Source organism: Fusarium coffeatum, assembly GCF_003316985.1.
Source record: "Fusarium coffeatum strain FIESC_28 chromosome Unknown BRIP53273_contig_336, whole genome shotgun sequence".
Lineage (NCBI taxonomy): Eukaryota > Fungi > Ascomycota > Sordariomycetes > Hypocreales > Nectriaceae > Fusarium > Fusarium coffeatum.
The window spans coordinates 18,875-36,877 of NW_022158125.1; the positions used below are offsets into that span (position 1 = coordinate 18,875).

The 18,003-nt window shown below is 47.3% G+C and overlaps 7 protein-coding genes across 7 annotated transcripts; 4 read left to right on the forward strand and 3 right to left on the reverse strand.

Annotated features, from left to right (window-relative positions):
* Positions 1-87: 87 nt before the first annotated feature.
* Positions 88-2,499, forward strand: FIESC28_10825 (uncharacterized protein; the record flags this gene model as incomplete). Its single annotated transcript, XM_031164955.1, has 1 exon — positions 88-2,499. The coding sequence occupies one exon, from the start codon at positions 88-90 to the stop codon at positions 2,497-2,499; it is 2,412 nt and encodes an 803-aa protein (XP_031010977.1).
* Positions 2,500-3,217: 718 nt separating this feature from the next.
* Positions 3,218-4,789, forward strand: FIESC28_10826 (uncharacterized protein; the record flags this gene model as incomplete). The annotated part of the gene is made up of 2 exons (XM_031164956.1): positions 3,218-3,276; positions 3,343-4,789. 2 exons carry the CDS (start codon positions 3,218-3,220, stop codon positions 4,787-4,789), a joined length of 1,506 nt encoding a protein of 501 aa, XP_031010978.1.
* A 422-nt stretch (positions 4,790-5,211) lies between these two features.
* On the reverse strand, positions 5,212-6,288 carry FIESC28_10827 (uncharacterized protein; the record flags this gene model as incomplete). The annotated part of the gene is made up of 3 exons (XM_031164957.1): positions 5,212-5,456; positions 5,515-6,116; positions 6,176-6,288. 3 exons carry the CDS (start codon positions 6,286-6,288, stop codon positions 5,212-5,214), a joined length of 960 nt encoding a protein of 319 aa, XP_031010979.1.
* Positions 6,289-11,386: 5,098 nt separating this feature from the next.
* Positions 11,387-12,310, forward strand: FIESC28_10828 (uncharacterized protein; the record flags this gene model as incomplete). Its single annotated transcript, XM_031164958.1, has 1 exon — positions 11,387-12,310. The coding sequence occupies one exon, from the start codon at positions 11,387-11,389 to the stop codon at positions 12,308-12,310; it is 924 nt and encodes a 307-aa protein (XP_031010980.1).
* Positions 12,311-12,373: 63 nt separating this feature from the next.
* FIESC28_10829 (uncharacterized protein) lies at positions 12,374-13,431 on the reverse strand (the record flags this gene model as incomplete). Its single annotated transcript, XM_031164959.1, has 3 exons — positions 12,374-12,721; positions 12,770-13,338; positions 13,389-13,431. The coding sequence occupies 3 exons, from the start codon at positions 13,429-13,431 to the stop codon at positions 12,374-12,376; spliced, it is 960 nt and encodes a 319-aa protein (XP_031010981.1).
* Positions 13,432-14,548: 1,117 nt separating this feature from the next.
* Positions 14,549-15,611, forward strand: FIESC28_10830 (uncharacterized protein; the record flags this gene model as incomplete). Its single annotated transcript, XM_031164960.1, has 3 exons — positions 14,549-14,650; positions 14,698-14,910; positions 14,958-15,611. The coding sequence occupies 3 exons, from the start codon at positions 14,549-14,551 to the stop codon at positions 15,609-15,611; spliced, it is 969 nt and encodes a 322-aa protein (XP_031010982.1).
* Positions 15,612-15,835: 224 nt separating this feature from the next.
* FIESC28_10831 (uncharacterized protein) lies at positions 15,836-17,347 on the reverse strand (the record flags this gene model as incomplete). The annotated part of the gene is made up of 1 exon (XM_031164961.1): positions 15,836-17,347. One exon carries the CDS (start codon positions 17,345-17,347, stop codon positions 15,836-15,838), a length of 1,512 nt encoding a protein of 503 aa, XP_031010983.1.
* Positions 17,348-18,003: the final 656 nt, after the last annotated feature.

The window sequence follows — 18,003 nt, forward strand, 5'->3', positions numbered from 1 at the left end:
CATTTCTCGTCACATTCAAAAACTTGATACAGCCATTTCCTTTCATTCCCGCCTTAAGTTGTCAGATTATATGCGAGATATCTTCCCATGGCTACTACTGCTTCGTCCCAGAATAATCAACCTGCTAATTCCGAGAATACAAAAAGTCGATTAGACAACCAAAGGACGCAACAAGATAACGTATACCAGGAGGATCAGCAGGACCTAGCTGACGAGATTCTCATACTCGCAAGGTCGTTACGAAATGCTCCACCTACCGACGCGCAGACCAGAACGCTAGCCTTGGCCAAGCAGCCCAGGTTTGGGGATTTGTCTCGCTATTCCATCAGCAACGAAGATGAGAATAGCTTGTGGGAGATAGAAGCGGCTCGACTTATAGACAACTTGAAAGCAGCACCCGAGACTTTCAACCCTGACTGCAGCTCTACAATGCTCTCCGCCATTGACACCGCAGGGTTTACCTATCTTGAAAAGCTTTCTGATCAGATGCTGTGTGCATTATCAATGTGTGGGCTAGATGACAGCTCGGTCCTTGAGACTCATTGCTCTGCAGCTGCTTCTCCGAATGGATCTATTGTCGGTCGAAGTTTCAAGAAGTTGGAAGATGAATCGCGGTATAGGCCTGAAACCTATCAAGTTCGTGGAGTCCCCATGTCAAGTGTACCTCACAAGGCTATCTGGAGTGGACAGGTTCCTCAGACGGTTCCTCCACCGATGGTGACTTTGGATGATGTCGATGCGGTTACGTACTACCTTCTCGTCGACTACATCACAGCTACGCTGGCTCGTATTTTGTTGACGGGATTCAATCGACATCAGCTTTACTGGCTGGGCATTGTCGTCACTGTTCTTGCAAAGTTCTCAACAAAGCTTAAGGCTCTGTCACATAACCTTCATGAATTTCTCCTCGAAACTCTGATAACTTATGACAACCTTCGCAAGTGTCCTGACCTACATAAGTTCTATGCTGGAGATAACTTGTCCGATGTTGATTTGAACATAAGAATAGCTACGATAAAGTTAACTATTGGATCCAGTGACAGCTATCTTGCCGATTATGTCTCCGATATGGGTGTCGTATCGAACTGGCTGTTCCGTCTTCTATGGCATATTCTCACTGATATGAAAACTCGCAATACTAGAGGCAGAACTACGGATGAGTTCGAGATATCTGCTACTGTCTTTTCAGCTGGCTCACGCGGTGTTTCTACCTTGGTCTATCAGAATCGACCCGGCCACATCTCGGGTTCCTCGTCCAGCGTCGCAGTTGCAATGTATCACCGAGCCTTTGAGATCATGATGGATACTGCCGCTTCTATCAAGAAGGAACGTACGCAAGCTGTTCAAATTGAACAGGTGGCCCAATGTACACTATCTATTGGGGCCGGGAAGTCATTCCCTGACCAGAGCTTTAAGATAAGGTCGATGGCAGATCTCATCAGTATCATGGTTATTTTCTCGTCCGTGGATCCAACTCTGATCGAGGATATGGTTCCTGTCTGCGATACAATACGTGCATCAACCGTCCTTCCAGTCATTTACAGCACAGTAAAATGTCATGCCTCTTTTGCAAGTCTTAAGACTATTCCACCACAGGTAAATCGAACGATACTCCAAGACAGTCGCCCTTTATCCGAATCGTTCATCTTGCATAGTGGCAATCGTATATTGTCAGGTTTCAGAGACCGTCAAACTATTCCTTGGAACTGGAGCTCCAATGCTATTACTCAGAAGGAGCTGCATACATCCGAATCCATGCGCAGGCGAATCTCAACCTCAGCTCGAAGATGGGCAGTGGAAGACCAAGCTATCAGTGTCAGCTGTCTGGGCTATACCATTACCGTCTTGACGGGCTGTGCAATTCTTGTTCTGGGAGGCCTGATGGCTGGATTCTTTGTCGGATCCCGAATCGACGGTGTAGATCCCTTCAATTTGACGATGTTTTCTTGGATCGTTGCTGCATTCATCATCGTGGTATGCAAGAGCCTACGAGTCGCTGAATGGACCTGGAGAGACTTCTTGAAAGGACGCGTTACATGTCGGAGCGTTCACGAGCTCGCAAGTGTAACAAATCTGGACGAGCAAGGTATTATCATGCATCTACTGTCTTCAGAACATGAATTACCTCTGAAACTTCGGGGACCTTATAATGGCGTCTTCGCTAAAACCGGATCAGAAGGCTTTTCTGTCGATATCAAGCCCAAGATGGGTACTCTATTTGTTAGCGGCTTGGTTATCTTGGAGGTCATGATGGAGAGCGGTTCAGCCCTTGTGTGTCTCGATCTCAGACCTCAGAATATAACAAATGACAGAGAACGTGACGATGCTACGGGTAGACGACGAATAGTACATGGGCAACGTGAGGCATGCCTTGTACTAGCATGTAGGATTCCGCGCCAGGAGGGTGAAATTGAGAGGGACATTACATTCAGATGGCAATGGCTGAGCTGGGAGAAGGTTACTGGCTTGTATAATAACCCCAATCAGAATGTGAGGTAGGTAAAAGCTTAGAACGAAGGACTATTGCTTTGAGATTACTGTCCAGCTAAATGTCTCATAAGTAAATTAACCAGAGCCAATTGCCTTTTATTCATGTCGCCTGCGCCTGTAAGCCACAGCGTCAAACGGCTTACCACAACCAAATGGCCTAATATCCGGACAATCCTACAAGCCTTTGTGTCAGCAATCCTTCAGATCTACAAGGGTCTTCCCTGCTCCGAGTGGTAGTGAATGCGATTGCGAAAAGGCTGCTAGGTTGCACATCCTCCAACCTTTACCAATATCAGCTAGACCGCATCACTACAGCCCGCAAGGGCTTATTTTCCCAATTTCCGCTATTTCCCACGTATATTCCGCTGAATCAAGACGTCCTTATTAGCCTCTATCTTACCTAGTGGTAAGTTAATACATAGCTAGTAAATGACTGGCTATATCCGTAGTTAAGTTAAAGTATTCCCGTTGGGAAAGATGCACCCCTGTGGGCTGTACGCACAGTAAATACTGTTTTTTTTTTCTTATTAGTCTAATTTCCCCGGGACGCATTGACCCGCACCCCCCGCTATCCTGGGGGAATTGAAAGTATATATATGAGAAGCTGAGGGCTTACGGCCAGGCTAAATTCTTCTACTGTTTTCTTTAACTCGGTTGATATCGAGCCTTTGTATTCTAGCTTCTTGACTGAAAATCAGATTATTGACCCCTTAACAGAAAAAACACCATGTCGTTCTCAAAGTCTCGAAAAACAGAACAGCCCATTATTCGGCGGCTTGGTCATTTGTAGGTCCAGGATTGACCCTAACCTATAGTAGTAGCAAGTTTTCCGAAACTAACTGATCTCCTCAGCGAGCGTATGCAGAATGCATTACAGACGATGGACTTATATCGCGGCACCAGCATCACTTGTCTTTACAACATTCCCGAAAGCCTTCAAAATCCTACTTCTCACGATGATCTAGTACAAACGGTGGAACTCGCCGTAGCGGACACCATCGACCAGCACCCCCTGCTCCAGGTTGGGCTTGTAAACGAAAGAACCAAGCGCGCCGCTTGGTGTCGAATAGACCAGGTGAACTTGACAGAACATATCGAATGGCAGCTTGTCAATCAACTCGACAATTACCATGATACGTTGAGAGATCTTACTCAACGCCATCTGGATACCAAGTTCGAAAATCGTGCGACCCACCCAGGATGGCGGTTGGTGGTCTTGAAACTCGAGGAGCAAAACCTACTTGACATCATGTTTGTCTGGTGCCATGCTAATTGTGATGGGACCGGAGGCAAGATATTTCACGAGTCTTTGCTACAATCTTTGAACTCGGTGATGGCTGGCGCAAGCCAAATCTCACTCGAAAACCATATTTATCAGACTACAGCTTCAGCACAGAACATGTTGCCCTCGCAGGAGGTTATTGCCAAGTATCGCATCACTCCTAAATTCGCCCTCAATAGCGTCTGGCATGAGTTTGGACCCCCCATGTTCGTTTCAAAGACCACCTATGTATCCTGGGCGGACATAACCAGAACCCCTTGCAAGACGCAACTCAGAACCTTAACCATCAGACAAGCCACCCTTCAAAAGCTTTTGACGGCTTGTCGAAGTCACAAGACGACTTTGACAGGTCTATTGCACGGAATAACGTTTGTGTGTCTTGTCGGTGAATTGCCCGAGAGCAAGATTGCTTCAATCATGGCTGAAACTCCGCTCAGCCTGAGACGTTTTATCAAGCCCGAAGCCGAGGCCTCACCTACGATCGACCCCAAAAGATTGATCGGTAATTATGTGACGAGAATGGAGCATGAGTTCGGGAAAGACTTGGTCAACAAGGTCTGGAGGCTGACTCAAAGTGTTGATGTGGAGGAACGGTTCACTGTCCTAGAGAAAGACATGTGGGCTGCTGCTGCTCTCGTACGCCAAGAAATACAAGCCAAACTTGACCTTGGATTAAAGAATGACCTCGTCGGTCTAATGGCAGTGGTTGGAGATTGGGAAAAATACATGAAGGACGAAATGGCAAAGCCCAGAGCTGTCTCGTGGCTGGTCACTAACTTGGGCGAAATTGATGGAGTTTGCAAGTCTGAAGACAAGTCGTGCTGGTCTATTCAGAAAAGCAAGTTCTCTTTGGCTGCTGGAGTCATCTCGCCAATTTTCAACATCAGTGTCATCACTGCCAAGGGTAATGACCTTTGCATTGATGTTAGCTGGCAAGACGGTCTGATTGATTCGGTTATTGGGGATCGACTGATTGAGGGTATTCACACGTGGCTGGATTACATTGCCCGTAGCTAGAGTATAACCCAGACGGCGAGGTTCTAGGGATATCCGAGCTTTGTACAAGACTGACCATTCCTTTTTGGTGTTATTATATGACATGGCTTTAGACGGTCCACCCTGAAGGATCTGCTGCCCACGCAGACGTTTAAGGCAAGAAATATTTAGCTTAAAGCACAGCAACGTAATAATTGTATTATTTTACTCGAATACACGATTTTTGAAATATGGAAACTTTTCTAATTTAAGTTACATTGTAATTACTTCTGCTAGCAAGATTACATCATGCGTTAGATTATATTAAATTAATACAGAGCTAATCACATTATCAGCTATCGAGAATTCTAGGAAGTTTATTAATGTTCCTATATCCACACTCTCTATGTACTCTAAAATAATATGTATTTTACATGGCTCATGGGTCTTATAATATGGTCATTTTACATAACGTCTGCATCTGCAACCCATGAGGAGTCAGCGTGGTAGCTGATCCTTCTTATGATGTTGGTCGTTTGTTCCGCCAGAGATAGTGTAAGAACAGTGTGCGGCAAAACCCGTGCGAGATGGGGCAGAAAGCCCTTATAGATAGCGAAAAGGCTTTCCGTTCGTATAGTTTTTGAGAAACAGTCGAACATGCTTGTGTACAGATTACCGTTCTGATTGTAGAGGCGGGACATGATGGTGTCTAAAGTTTTCAGTCTTAGCTCTGGTTCTGCAATATGGTAAAATCAAGATGAACTCACCTGGTGGATGCATAAAACAACAAACAGCGAAACCGCTTATAGCGCTACTACCAAGATGCAAAAGTACTCCCTCTTCCAAACCAGCTGTCTCTTGTAGCTTTCGCTTAGTGAAGAAGTAGACAGGCAGTTGAACGGAACTACCGAAACCCGTCCGGACCATCGCAGCACTTACTCCACGGTAAAGACCAGGGATGCCTTCCGTGCAGTAAATCTTAACCATCCCATCGGCTGCATTGCGGTATAGATGCTGGGTTCCGACAGGGAAGAACGTTGAGCAACTCTGTAGACGGGTCTTGATAAGGGAGAATGGGCTTGCAGCGGCAGCGCCAAGCACGCCTGATGTGGCGCCACATAAGATGTTAATCGGGAGGCTCTGGACCTTTTCATCATTGTAGAGTAGATTGCCCAGTGAGACACGCATGGGCTCGTAGAATCCTAGACGGCAACCGTTGAGGAGGATCTGATAGATGTAGGCGCAGCCGAGACCGCGATAGAGACCGCGAATACCCTCATGTCGCAAAATGACGCTGACGCCATGAAATGGCCCGCGATAATGCTGGTCTCGTATCGCGTTTGCTCGAAGCTCGCCTTGAAGCTGCATGCTGGATTGAAGATCGTATCAGTATGTTCTCAATAGGCTTGGTGGACAATGGTAGCTTACCGGATCTTCACAGTCTCGAATGGGTGGGTAGCCGTGACGGCACCACAAGCTGCAATACCGCCGCCTAGAAATGCACTTGTCGTGGTCAAGGGCGCCTCTTTCGATGAGTGCATTGTGGTACAAGTAATACCGGACCGAAATTTGTTCTGAAAGCAAAGATGTGATCGGCTGATGCTTGAGAGATACTGTTATTCGTGCCTTCTCTGAACTGCAGATTTCACTGGTGATTGTCTAATTATATAAATCCGGTAAGACTGGTCAGCACGGAGGAGATGGTGTAGTCAGTCTTAGTGTAGGTCAGAATACTACGTAGTAGTTGGGATTCTAGCTGCATTATCGTATTAGCCAACATTCTGCCTCAAGCGCTCCCGTCTGCCCGTAGTATCTAACGCAAAATAGATTGTAAGCTGACAAGATAGGCTTGAGCTATATTAAGCGTAGGTAGTGAGGTAATGAGGCGTTTGCTTGAGACCTGCGCCACCGTGGCAGACAGGACAACTGCGTCATTCGAGTTTCTGCATGGCTTGAGCTAACCTATGTTTAGACCAGTATTCGGGTAGTACCGTGCTAGTTACCGGCAAATTGGTGCCGCCGTGTATTTATTGGGATTAGTTAATGGAGTAACCGAGCCTAGACTAATGATCTCATTCCCAGGTCCGTTCTGTGTCGTTACTTTTGGTCAAGATATTTAGGAAACTCAGCGCAACGTTGATTTTATTGAAACCCGCCTAAGGGAGGGTTTAATAACGCGTTCAGATACTGATGCTATCTAAAGCCATCTCAGAACATGATGTAATCCATAAAGAGTTTCCCCTTAGCCTGTCTAATAGCGATTCTTAAGTAAAGTAGCGGAACTTGGGGTGACTATCGCCCAGCTGGGTTACATCAATCTACATACCACTCTCGCTGGCTACAATGTCTGGTTAGTGTATGGTATCTATCAAGAAAGGATATACCTACACTCTATCAAGTCAATAAACTGGGATTTCCAGCCATTGTTGCGTCAAAGTGTTACAGAAGGGTAATAAGACGCGACGGCATCTCGAAGGCGTCGGGCTTTGGCTCAACGATCCCATCACATGTTGGCGGATGCAGAACATGTTGTGCCTGATCAAGAAGCTTCATCAACTCAACGAATGCATTGTGCGGGCGATCGGATATTCCCAGGCTGTAACCAAGATCAATCCCCGTTTCTCTACTTGAGACGACGAGTCTCTCGTTGCGTTCGCGAAAGGCCTTGTAGATCTGACCGAGGTCGACGTCGTCAAAGGTCATAAGCCCTGGGCGACTTAGGCGACGGCCGAGAGATTGTGACATGATCAAGCAGCTGAATAAGGTTACGAGATAGCGATTCGAGGTCTTGGTGATGGGACATATCCTCCGATTCGGGACGATGGATCGGAGAAGAAAGGCGTTGCCGACATAGGTCCTACTCACAGTCAGTATAGACCTCTACAAGAATATGGTTTTAGTACATACCATGATACTTGGTCGGTTCGGAAAGGCCGGCTGTAATATAACATCGCTGACAAACTTGCTCGATGACGCTGGGTTGCCAAGCTGTTGATTGTTATTCTCGACCATTGCGTGGATCGGCTTCGGCAACCATTCAGCCAGCATCAGCAGTGTTTCAACAACAGACAGAACAGATCTTGGCCTCACTCCAGCAAACACGACCCTCGAAACTTGTCTTGTTCATTGCCAAGAGGACTTATGGATATCACAGCTTCTCTCGTATCCCCCTACAGCGCATTTGGGAAGGTGGCAATATCGGCTCGAGACGGTGATGGTGCACCCAAGGAGTATATCATCATCCTCGAACAGAGACCGTAACTGACCCAGATCGGGATTTGCTCTCGTGAAGCAGGTATAATAGACATCCGGGAGGAAGGGGAAGAATGGATAGAAATTTCGGAAGACGAAAGACACAGGGGCTAACGCCTCGTTGGGCGTGACGATGTGTTCGTAGAAGAGCCTGCATCGGAACGTTGACATTGAATCCTGGATATGTGGGTTGTCGCAGGGAGAGGGAGGAGACTGAGCGCGAACCGATTTACTATGGCTGTCTATCGCTCTCAACGTCGCGACATCGTCATTTCGGGTAGAAGGAGTCTGGTCAATGGCGGATGTAGAGGTGTCCTGGCCCAGGTTGGAGCGCAAGGCTGCTTCGTCATTGTGTCGCGTCGCGGCACCGGATGGATACAAGAGGGCATCAGCCGAGGTGCGAATATTCAGGTCATCATGAGGCTATTGGACAACGTGTTATCTTTAGCGATGCTAGATCGAGAAGCAATGAAGAAACGGACACTCGTTTCTGGTGGAGGCGACGTCTCCATAGTAGAAAGACGGGCTCGTTTCTCACGAGCCCTTTTCGTACGCGTGCTTGTATCATAGGTACGTTTCTTGGGCTCAAAGATACAATCGCGGGAATCCCTGGAGTTGCATATTTAGCCACGAGCAGCTCGACAGACCTTTCACTTACTTGAGGCATTGGATGCATTTACTACCGGGGCGGCGGTCCTCTATGATACGTCGGACCTTTCGGGCTCGACAGGTTGCACAAGCTTTAAATGACCGGAGGTCAATCCTGGTTCTTGGGTTGTTGGTTCGGTATCTTCTCTATCAAGTGGGTAGGACATTACGTTCGGCGAGAGATGTACAGGTGTGGTATGGAAATTTCGGAAATTTGGGACACTTGTCACCTATAACTCTGACTACTGTAATTAGACTAACTTCTTACCCCGGACTCTTCCCTTGATTGGTAACGCTATACCTAATCTATTAGAGCTAAATCGGGGCCCATATTAACCTTCTGTACTGTCTCTTTAGTAGAGGTGTTATTAAACAATTGTCAGGACTATTGTAACAGTATTGATAGAGAGAATACGGAATTTTGTATCCAGATATAGAAAAGGGTCTGTTTTAGGTAACACAGGTCTGCCTAAGAATGACTAATCTGCTGACGTTCAGAATCAAGTGCGGGGTCAATCATTTGGCTTCTTACAATCACCCAAGCCTTCACCGTACCACCTGTGCGTTATGACAGATTCCTTTTGCACTAAGTGCGCTTCCTGGCAAGAGTCCCTTGTAAAGGTTGGCGAAGAGTATATAAGAAGTAATCGCTTTCCGAATTGGGCGGCTGTCAAGGCGTCGGCGGACCAAGGCTGTTCGCTATGCCAGATCGTGAACCAATCTCGCAACTACAACTCAGACGTCTCAGACCCAGAAGGTTCAAGTCCAATCACAGTTTATAGATCAAGGGCTAGTGGGACGTTCTACCTGTTTGTCAGTTGCGAAAGCCGTAGGGAACCCTTTCGATTGCCTGCCATTGTTGATGAGTCTGACGCGAGGCAATTTGAGGACTATAAAGAGAGATGCAAAGATATTATTGATCCTACGGCACCCGGAAGTCTTGGAAGAATCACACACATGGCGTCGGAATGGCTCCACAAATGTCGCCAAAACCATTGTCGTAATGCCTCGCACGACGCAAATCAAGAAAGAATATTACCGACCAGACTGATTGACGTAGGGCTGGATTCCCAACGGCCTAAGCTCATCAGCCCCGATCATGACCTGTTAAATCTTGAGTACTTGATTCTCAGTTACGCGTGGGGCCCAGCTGCCGACTTCGCGAAGACAACATCATCTAATCTTCAAGCCATGCACGAGTCTTTACCTTGGAGCGCTTTACCCAAAACGGTCAGAGACGCTATTCACTTGACACGAGAATTGGGTATTAGATACTTATGGGTTGATGCGTTGTGCATCCTACAGAGAGAGGGTCGTAATGATATGGAGCATATCAAGGATTGGTCTTATGAGGCAGAAAGATTTGGGTATTATTACCAAAATGCCTTGCTTACAATATCAGCCACTGGAGCAATATCGTCCCATGAAGGGCTTTTTTTGCCCAGATCCGAAATGGTATTATCCCCAAAGTCCGTGAAAATTCAACATATTGATTTGACTTTACGGTCCTTCATACCCAGTTGGGAGTCTGAGATGGAATTTCCTCCCCTTGCATCTCGGGGCTGGGCATTACAAGAGAGATTCCTATCGAAGAGAATATTGCACTTTGGGCCAAATCTGATTCTCTGGGAGTGTCAGGAAATGAGAGCTAGTGAGCTTGATCCTGCGGGATTGAACCCCGGGCAGCCAGATCCAAGACGGGGAAGCATTTCTTCGACCTTTCTATCAGACTTCCAGAGACTCGACGACGAAAACCTACCACTTGACCTCCTTCTCAAAGGATGGATGTCCTTTATCGGAGAATATTCTCGCGCAGAATTCTCGTACTACTCGGATAGACTGCCTGCATTATCTGGAATTGCAAGCATAATCCAGAAAAGAATTAAGCAAAGATATATTGCTGGCCTCTGGGAGTCAAACTTTCCGTTAGGTCTCATTTGGGTTAGTGGAAAACCTACAGAGACCACACAGCTGAACACAGATCAGCAGCAACTCAACCTACCTTCTTGGAGCTGGGCTTCTAACCGACATCGTGTTTTCTTTACGAATGCATCTTCCTGGGAAACACGGTGTGAGATCGTGGAGTGTGAGGTCAAGTCGAAAGGGTCAGAGACGTCAGGACAGCTACTTAGCTGGCGGCTAATACTCCGGGGAAGCTTTTCAAAGTTGAATCTGTCCCAGATGGGATTCGAGCGCCATCGAAAGACCGTGTTCAACTCGTTTGAGTCATTCAACGGCAGCGGACCCACATACCTGTATTTGGATAACTTCACGGGTTCCAAAATACCACACATCTCTTGCCCCTGCCTGCTAGTTGGAGTTGAGGAGGGGATTGGCAGGGATATGGAGGGTGATGGTGATATGATCGCTCATGCGCTTGTTCTCGAGTCAACGGGCCAAAGTTCGGACTCTGTTGAGCAGTAGAGGAGGATCGGAACATTAAGAATATATTTTGAAGATTGGAAGATCGTGGTTCAAGATGAGAGAACGATTGAGTTGAATTAAATTAGGGTACCAAGGGCAAGGATGACTCCTGGTACCTTGTTTCAACCGGATAGCCAGACCTGATGACTAATGATGACATGAAATATAAGCTGACGAGTTATTATTGGGCAACCCCTCTTTCTGTCAACATTTAAGCTGCTACATTTTACTTATCATATCTATCTACAAACTCATGAATCTTTCAGTATCTTGGGTTGCGTTTATATGACCTTGATACAATTGCCCTTGCTTAAAATGACCAACCACGAACCCTTGACATCACTCGTGACTCCAGCCCTCTTAGCTCAAATCGCAGAGGGTTATCTCCCTTTCTCCAAAACTGAGGAACTCAACTTCTCCGATGTGGAGTCAAAGGAAACCCAGGAACACTTTCACAGTGTCTGCAAGTCAAGCAATGCCAGACAGGCCCTCATCACTCTCAGCCAACTGAGTCCCGACGCAGCCCTGCCAGACCTGGACTTGATGACACTTCTTCCTGTGCCAACTGCGAAAGACTTCCCGCAACAGTGCTTCGGTCTTCAACTGCTGCTCGACCAGGCTTCTCGGATCTTGTTTCCTGGTATTGATGCGCGTTGGCAATCTGGATACTTTGGGCCACTGGGAAGATGTCTCGCTGGGCAGTGGTATGCTTTACCGGAGGAACAGCGTCCGGATAAATGGCGAAGATGGCAGGATATGGATGTAACGAGCTTTAGTTATTGGGTTGCTACTCAAGTCATGTGGGCTGCCCCATTTCTTCACGCAGAGGATCTGGAAAGTCAGCAGATTGGACTCGACCTTTCCGAGGAGCTGCGCCGAGCCGTTGAAGAACGTACTGGAAAGAATGATCCTTACCGCGAGACGAGGGATGTCACCTTGAAGGATGATCTTCTTTTCTTACGCGAGGTTGTCAAGGGCCCGCCAGTTGATGAAAGAGAGTCTAGTATCAGTATCACGCACTGGACATTCTGGTGGTGCATGATTCTGGATTCTCACTGGCCTATCATCAAGCGATTCGGTCGATATCCATACCGGAATGCTATTCTTGGAAGGGTCATCACTGATGAGGAGAAAAAGTGGTTGGATGATACGGGTCACTTTGGCGAAGCATCTCCTGAAGTTGCGGGGAAGATTCGAGAAGATGTGGAGAAAGGACGGTGGACACCACTTAGCCAGTAACATAACAAGGCTTGATTTTAGAATTCCTTTAGATCTACCTCACCGCACTATATCATAATTTAACTAGATTGCAACCTCTTTAAGATCCTCATGGATCTTTTCCAAAATACTAGGATACCTCGCCTTGTAACCCATAGCCGCAGCACGATCGCCCTTGATAAGCATGTTCGCCGCAACGAGATGCTTGACCTCATCTTCACCAGCCTCTTCAAAGGGAACATTCTTGGGCTCTGGGCTTGGGAAGATTCCTCGTGCGTGCATCGCCTTGGCAAGTTGAGTGGCCAAATCCTTCCACTCGACGCGGCTTGTTTCAAGCAGATAGTATCGGCTGTATGGTGTTCCTTCTGCTGGCCCTTGGGCTGCAACATCAGAGATCTTGACGAGAAAGTCAACGAGGTCGAGGACGTGGGTCTGCATGATCAGTATAAGTTTGTAAGGTATAGAGTGGGATTGACATACCGTGCTCAGAATGGCTGTTCCATCACCAACATAAGGAACATAGCCCAGTGGTTTGGCATTGCCAGTCAAGAGACTGTATCCAACACCCATAGTCTTCACTCCAGCACTAGCGCCGCCATAAACAACTGAAGGACAAACGACATAGGTATCAATCCCCTCGGCTTGCAGGACAAGCGTATCAGATTGTCCATTAAACATATCCTTATGAATAGCCCGGATATCATCCTCATCCGCATCATTCCAGACTTTGCTCCCCGGGTTGAAATTGCCCGACGTTCCAAAGTCGATGAAATTTCCTGCTCCACTAATGTGAATGATCTTTCCCTTGATAGCACGAGATTGTTGGCCAGCGATGATTGCGGCAACGGGCTCAGAGGTGAAAGAGTTGCCAGCGTTGACGGCAATGTCGTGCTCTACGCTAGCGGCTTTGACTTTCTCGAAATCGGTGAAGTCGCCGGTAATAATGCGGTCTACATTGAGGGTGGTTTTGAGGTCGGGGTTGGTGCTTCGGACGTAGGCGGTTATTTGCCAGTCCGGATGGGCTTGCTTGAGAGCCCTAGTATAGGGAGCTGATCGGGTTATTAGTAAGAATTGGGTAATCCTGGAGCCTTGAACATACCACCGACGAAGCCAGATGCACCGTATACAATTACTGAAGGCATCTTGAGAATTTGTTGTGGTGAATGTGTGTTGATTGTGATAAGGAATTGGGAGAGTTGAGTAGTTGGATTTGTTGAGATGGAAGTGTAAATAACAATTCTTAGAGATCCTTTAGCTCATATATAGAATGTGGTCCCTTTTTGAAGCCATCACTGACAAGATACTGCTTAGTCGTCCACCAAGGCTTATTTCCAATCACGGAAGTTAGATGGCCATTCCCATCATATTTCCATATCTATAACGTAGACGCTATCCTCCATTTAGCATATCGAGACTCCGGACATGTGAGTCCACTGACGCTGACAGAGATAAGCCACAATGTGTAAGGCTTAGCGTTCTCGGAATGGACCCTCCATTGCTGAGCGATAGTGCTTGGTAAAGCCCGCTTACGGAGACATACCCACTTACACGGGAGTTGGCACAGAGCTGCCCAATCATCAATTGCGAATCTGTTGTCGGCGAAACTTATCGAGCTCGATTGGTGGTTTTATCTCACTCAAAATGAACAATGTGTCCATTCAATATGCACCATGGCAATTTTACTCATCAGCCTGTCGCAGTAGGGGGTGTCACATGATCTTGTTTGCAGAGACCTTCCGAGCAGCTTCCGTCTCATGTTCACTCACATAGCTAGCATGGCGATCCACTAATCTGGATCGTCGTAAGGCGAAAGATATGGCTGCGCGAACAATGCGTCTATAAGCGAATCCTTTTCGGAGTCCGCACTCTCAATTATTCCAGAAGGATCGTGCATAGCCAATTAGATTGAATGAGCTTCATAGAACAGTCCGAACCACGAAGACATTTTCGCATCTCGGAAGTCTTAAACCTCCGAGTCGAGACTCAGCCAATCATAAGCTGGAAAAAGTTCCATCGAGTTCAGGGTACCTGTTCCTCTGCCCACTTCTGCCTGTGAACATATACCTCAGCAAAGTCGAAAACATTGCCCATGCAAAAGTATTTCGTATCGGATGGAGAAAGCGATTGAGAATTGCATCCTTTGCCGTGTTTACCGTCCAACGTCCCCTTGCATATCAGACGCTATACCGATTGTAGAATGTGTTGGAGGGCCCACCTCCGTCTTGGCTTCCGTGTCGCTTACTCAAGTGACCAATCGTAATGATTACGGATTATCAGGACCAGAAGGATTTCCAATCCTGGAAGTGGAACTTTGTGTTAGCTGTCCACGCACGGCATCAACCACATGAGATCCATCGTGAAGTACGATTAATATGTATATATAAAGATAACTGTCATAGACAATCTAGTTTCTATTCTCATCACCACACTCAAACATCCTCTTCGCTCTCAACATCCTCAACACAGCAAACATAACCAGTCAGAACAACAACACCAAAAACACCACCAAGATGTCTTCTGAACAGTACCTTGCCGGCAAGACTGCCATCGTCACTGGCTCTTCCAAGCTCAACGGCATTGGCGCTGCAGCAGCCCTTTCTCTTGCCAAGCACGGTGCCAACGTAAGCCTATCTTCTTCCAATCGCCAATCTCATACTAATAGCCCCAGATCGTTGTCCACTATGCTTCTAGTGCCGAGGGCGCTGAAAAGGTCGTTCAAGAAATCAAGAAATTCGGAGTCCAAGCAATTGCTGTTAAAGCAGATTCATCATCGGAATCCTTCGGAACAGATATCGTCAAAGCAACTCTCGAAGGGCTGAACACGCAAACAATTGACATTGTCGTGAACAACGCAGGCCAAGCAACTTTCCACCCCGAAATCGCCGCCGTTCCAGCAATAGCTTGGGACGACATCTTTCGCACCAACGTACGAGGTCCCTTCCTCCTCATCCAAGCGGCTCTTCCTCACATGCCTCGTGGCGGCCGTATTATCAACATCGGCAGCATCGCAGGCAAGCTCGGCATTTCTCCCTTGACTGTGTACGGCACTTCCAAGGCTGCTTTGACGTTCATGTCGACTGCTATGGCGGGCGAGTTGGCGGGCAAGGGCATCACTATCAATGTTGTTTCGCCCGGTCCCACCGCTACGGATATGACCATGGAGGGTACACCGATTGGCGAGATTTTGAGGAGTCATCAAGTTGATAAGAGGGAGGGTACACCCCAGGAGATTGCTGATGCTGTTTTGTTTGTCGCGAGTCCCGGGTTGAGTTTTATGACTGGGCAAGTTATTCCTGTTGATGGAGGAATCCATATGCCATAGGCTGAAAGAGAGATGCTTGTCTTCGGGGATCATAGTAGATGAAACATAAATGTCTATTTCTTCATTCTTACCTTCTTCTGATTGAATCGCCACCATTTTCTTGATCTTTTTTCCCTCCGTATTTATTCTTTCATCTGGTGCAGCAGTGCAATTGCTCGTCCAGATAATAGATCTCAACCAGCGCGAAAAACATGAAGCTCATCGCCACCGCCATGCTGTCCTTTTCATCCCCAAAGACGTTGACCGGAGGTATTCCATAATGGAGTCGATCTGCCTGAAAGTTGTGACTGTGTTACCGAGTCATCTGACTGTCGTAGGCCCCCAACAATTACGGACGAACGCTTGCCCATCCAAAGGTCTTGCCAAAGCTGTGACCTTCTTTGTCTTTGCAGTTCAGGGCCACCCTCGCGATCCAATAAAGTCTCGAGAACATGAAGTTGCTCGAATGTCGGGAAGGGGCGAGTTGCGTTGACATATAGTCTTTCGTCATCGAAGAGGCCCCATGCTCGTTGCCGATATATCTGAGCCTGACGCACATATGGCCTTTGGCACAGCTCTAACTGTTCGTCCGCGATAATTTGATGGACTCGCAAGTTCTCAGCAATGTAGGGCCGCAGGGAATCTCGATCAGATGAGGACAGGACTTCTGAGGAGAAGAATTCCCATGCTTCGGGCACAAGCTCTTCCAGCGTTCTTCGACCCCACCGCGGATAGTAACCCATCTCATAGATCCACGGTGAGAATTTGGGGACCTTCATGATGAGTTCTTTCAACCAGGTCTTGAAGAGAACCCCCCAGTCTTGTGCTTCGCTCAAATTGTTAAGAGTACCACAGACCAGATCTAGACCGCAGTTGGCCAATTCGTCCACGAGATCGGGTCGATGTTCAGTTCCAAGCGACAGGTCGTTAAAGTACCTCTCTGCATCAAAAAAACTATTATCAGGGTACAGTAGCCGGCGCGGACTCTTTACAAGGCTTGTTGGTGCCCCCTGGCATTCGGTAGGTAGCTCGGGAAGCCATGAGTCACCAGACTGTGCAAACACAGCACCCCACAGTGCTCTGTAGTAATCGTGCGTGGAAGAAAAGGCCAATAGATTAGGCGCATAATCCCCATCAAAGGCGTGCGATTCAAAGATATCCTTAGTCATGAACCTTGAAGAGAACGTGCGGTGGGCCTCGCAGAGCAGCTGATACCTGACGAAAGCACGAAGGAGACGATACTTCTCATGGCGACCCAAGCTCGTAAATGACACCAGCCGGGTTTCCAGTGACTGACCCTTGAACTTGCTACCAGTTCCCCACTCGAGGTCGGGAAGTCCCATATAGGCACGAGGAGGGTACAAGCTCGTAGCTTTTGACACATAGTCTTCGATCAAAATGATGATCCGGCTGATCAGGAGCCAAATCTGTCGAAGTTGACGAAGATCAGGGGGACGCGATAGTTCGTTTCGTCTTCTATCAGACAGCATCTCTTTGAAGTCACCATTGTCGTATTTGCCGGAACCCAGATCGATGATCGCCAAAACATCTTTGAGAATATTCCGTTCTTGGTCATCGGGCATATGGTTTCGGAAGATACCATGCAGGATGCTAATCTCGTACTGCTTGAAATGAGAGCGCATGGACGGGATTGCTTTGAAAAGAGATCTAAGACTGGCTTCCAGTCCGACTTGAACGTTGATCTCGGTTTGGACCAAAGTCGGGAGAGTGTGGAGGCGGGTCTCGTAATATGACATTTTGATCCTGTGCACGACTTTATTCGATCTTGACGTGGAAATGATTGTCTTCAGTGCGCGGATGCTAGGTCTCGACGTGTTTGCGCTTTGTTTGCGGGGTGATGCTGGGCTTCTGTGTGGAAGTAGGCGTGGACGTTCGTTGATGTCTCTCTGGATGGGGTGATATAGAAGTAAGGTCGGGCAGAAACTATTGGAGAGGGAAGACAGCAATTTATTCTCCTCTAGAAGCTTATTGAAATTGAATCGAACAGGCTCACAGAGCGCCTTTGCAATGAACTATGGTGAGTGAGTGCAGGCAAGAAATGTTGTTGGCACCTTCGTTGATGATAAAGTTAATTTATGAGTCACATGTCCAGAAGCGTATCGTATAAACCAGAAAAAGCCATGTTGAACTGTTGACGTATGCTAGGTTAACTTGTAGATTATTAGTGGGCAATGTCCTTATCATCACAAACCTTAATACTTTTGAATCCATTGTTGCCTGGCGCTTCTCATGCTGCCTAAAGCTGGAGGTCCCACAAGATCAAGCTTGTTGGGGTACTGGAGAAGGCGATGGATTAATTTTTACCTACCAGTCCAGGTCGCCCTCAGCCATCTTTCTTTCCATATCCGCGAGTTAGCAACTGCTTCAAAAGACTATGTACGTCGAGTATCCA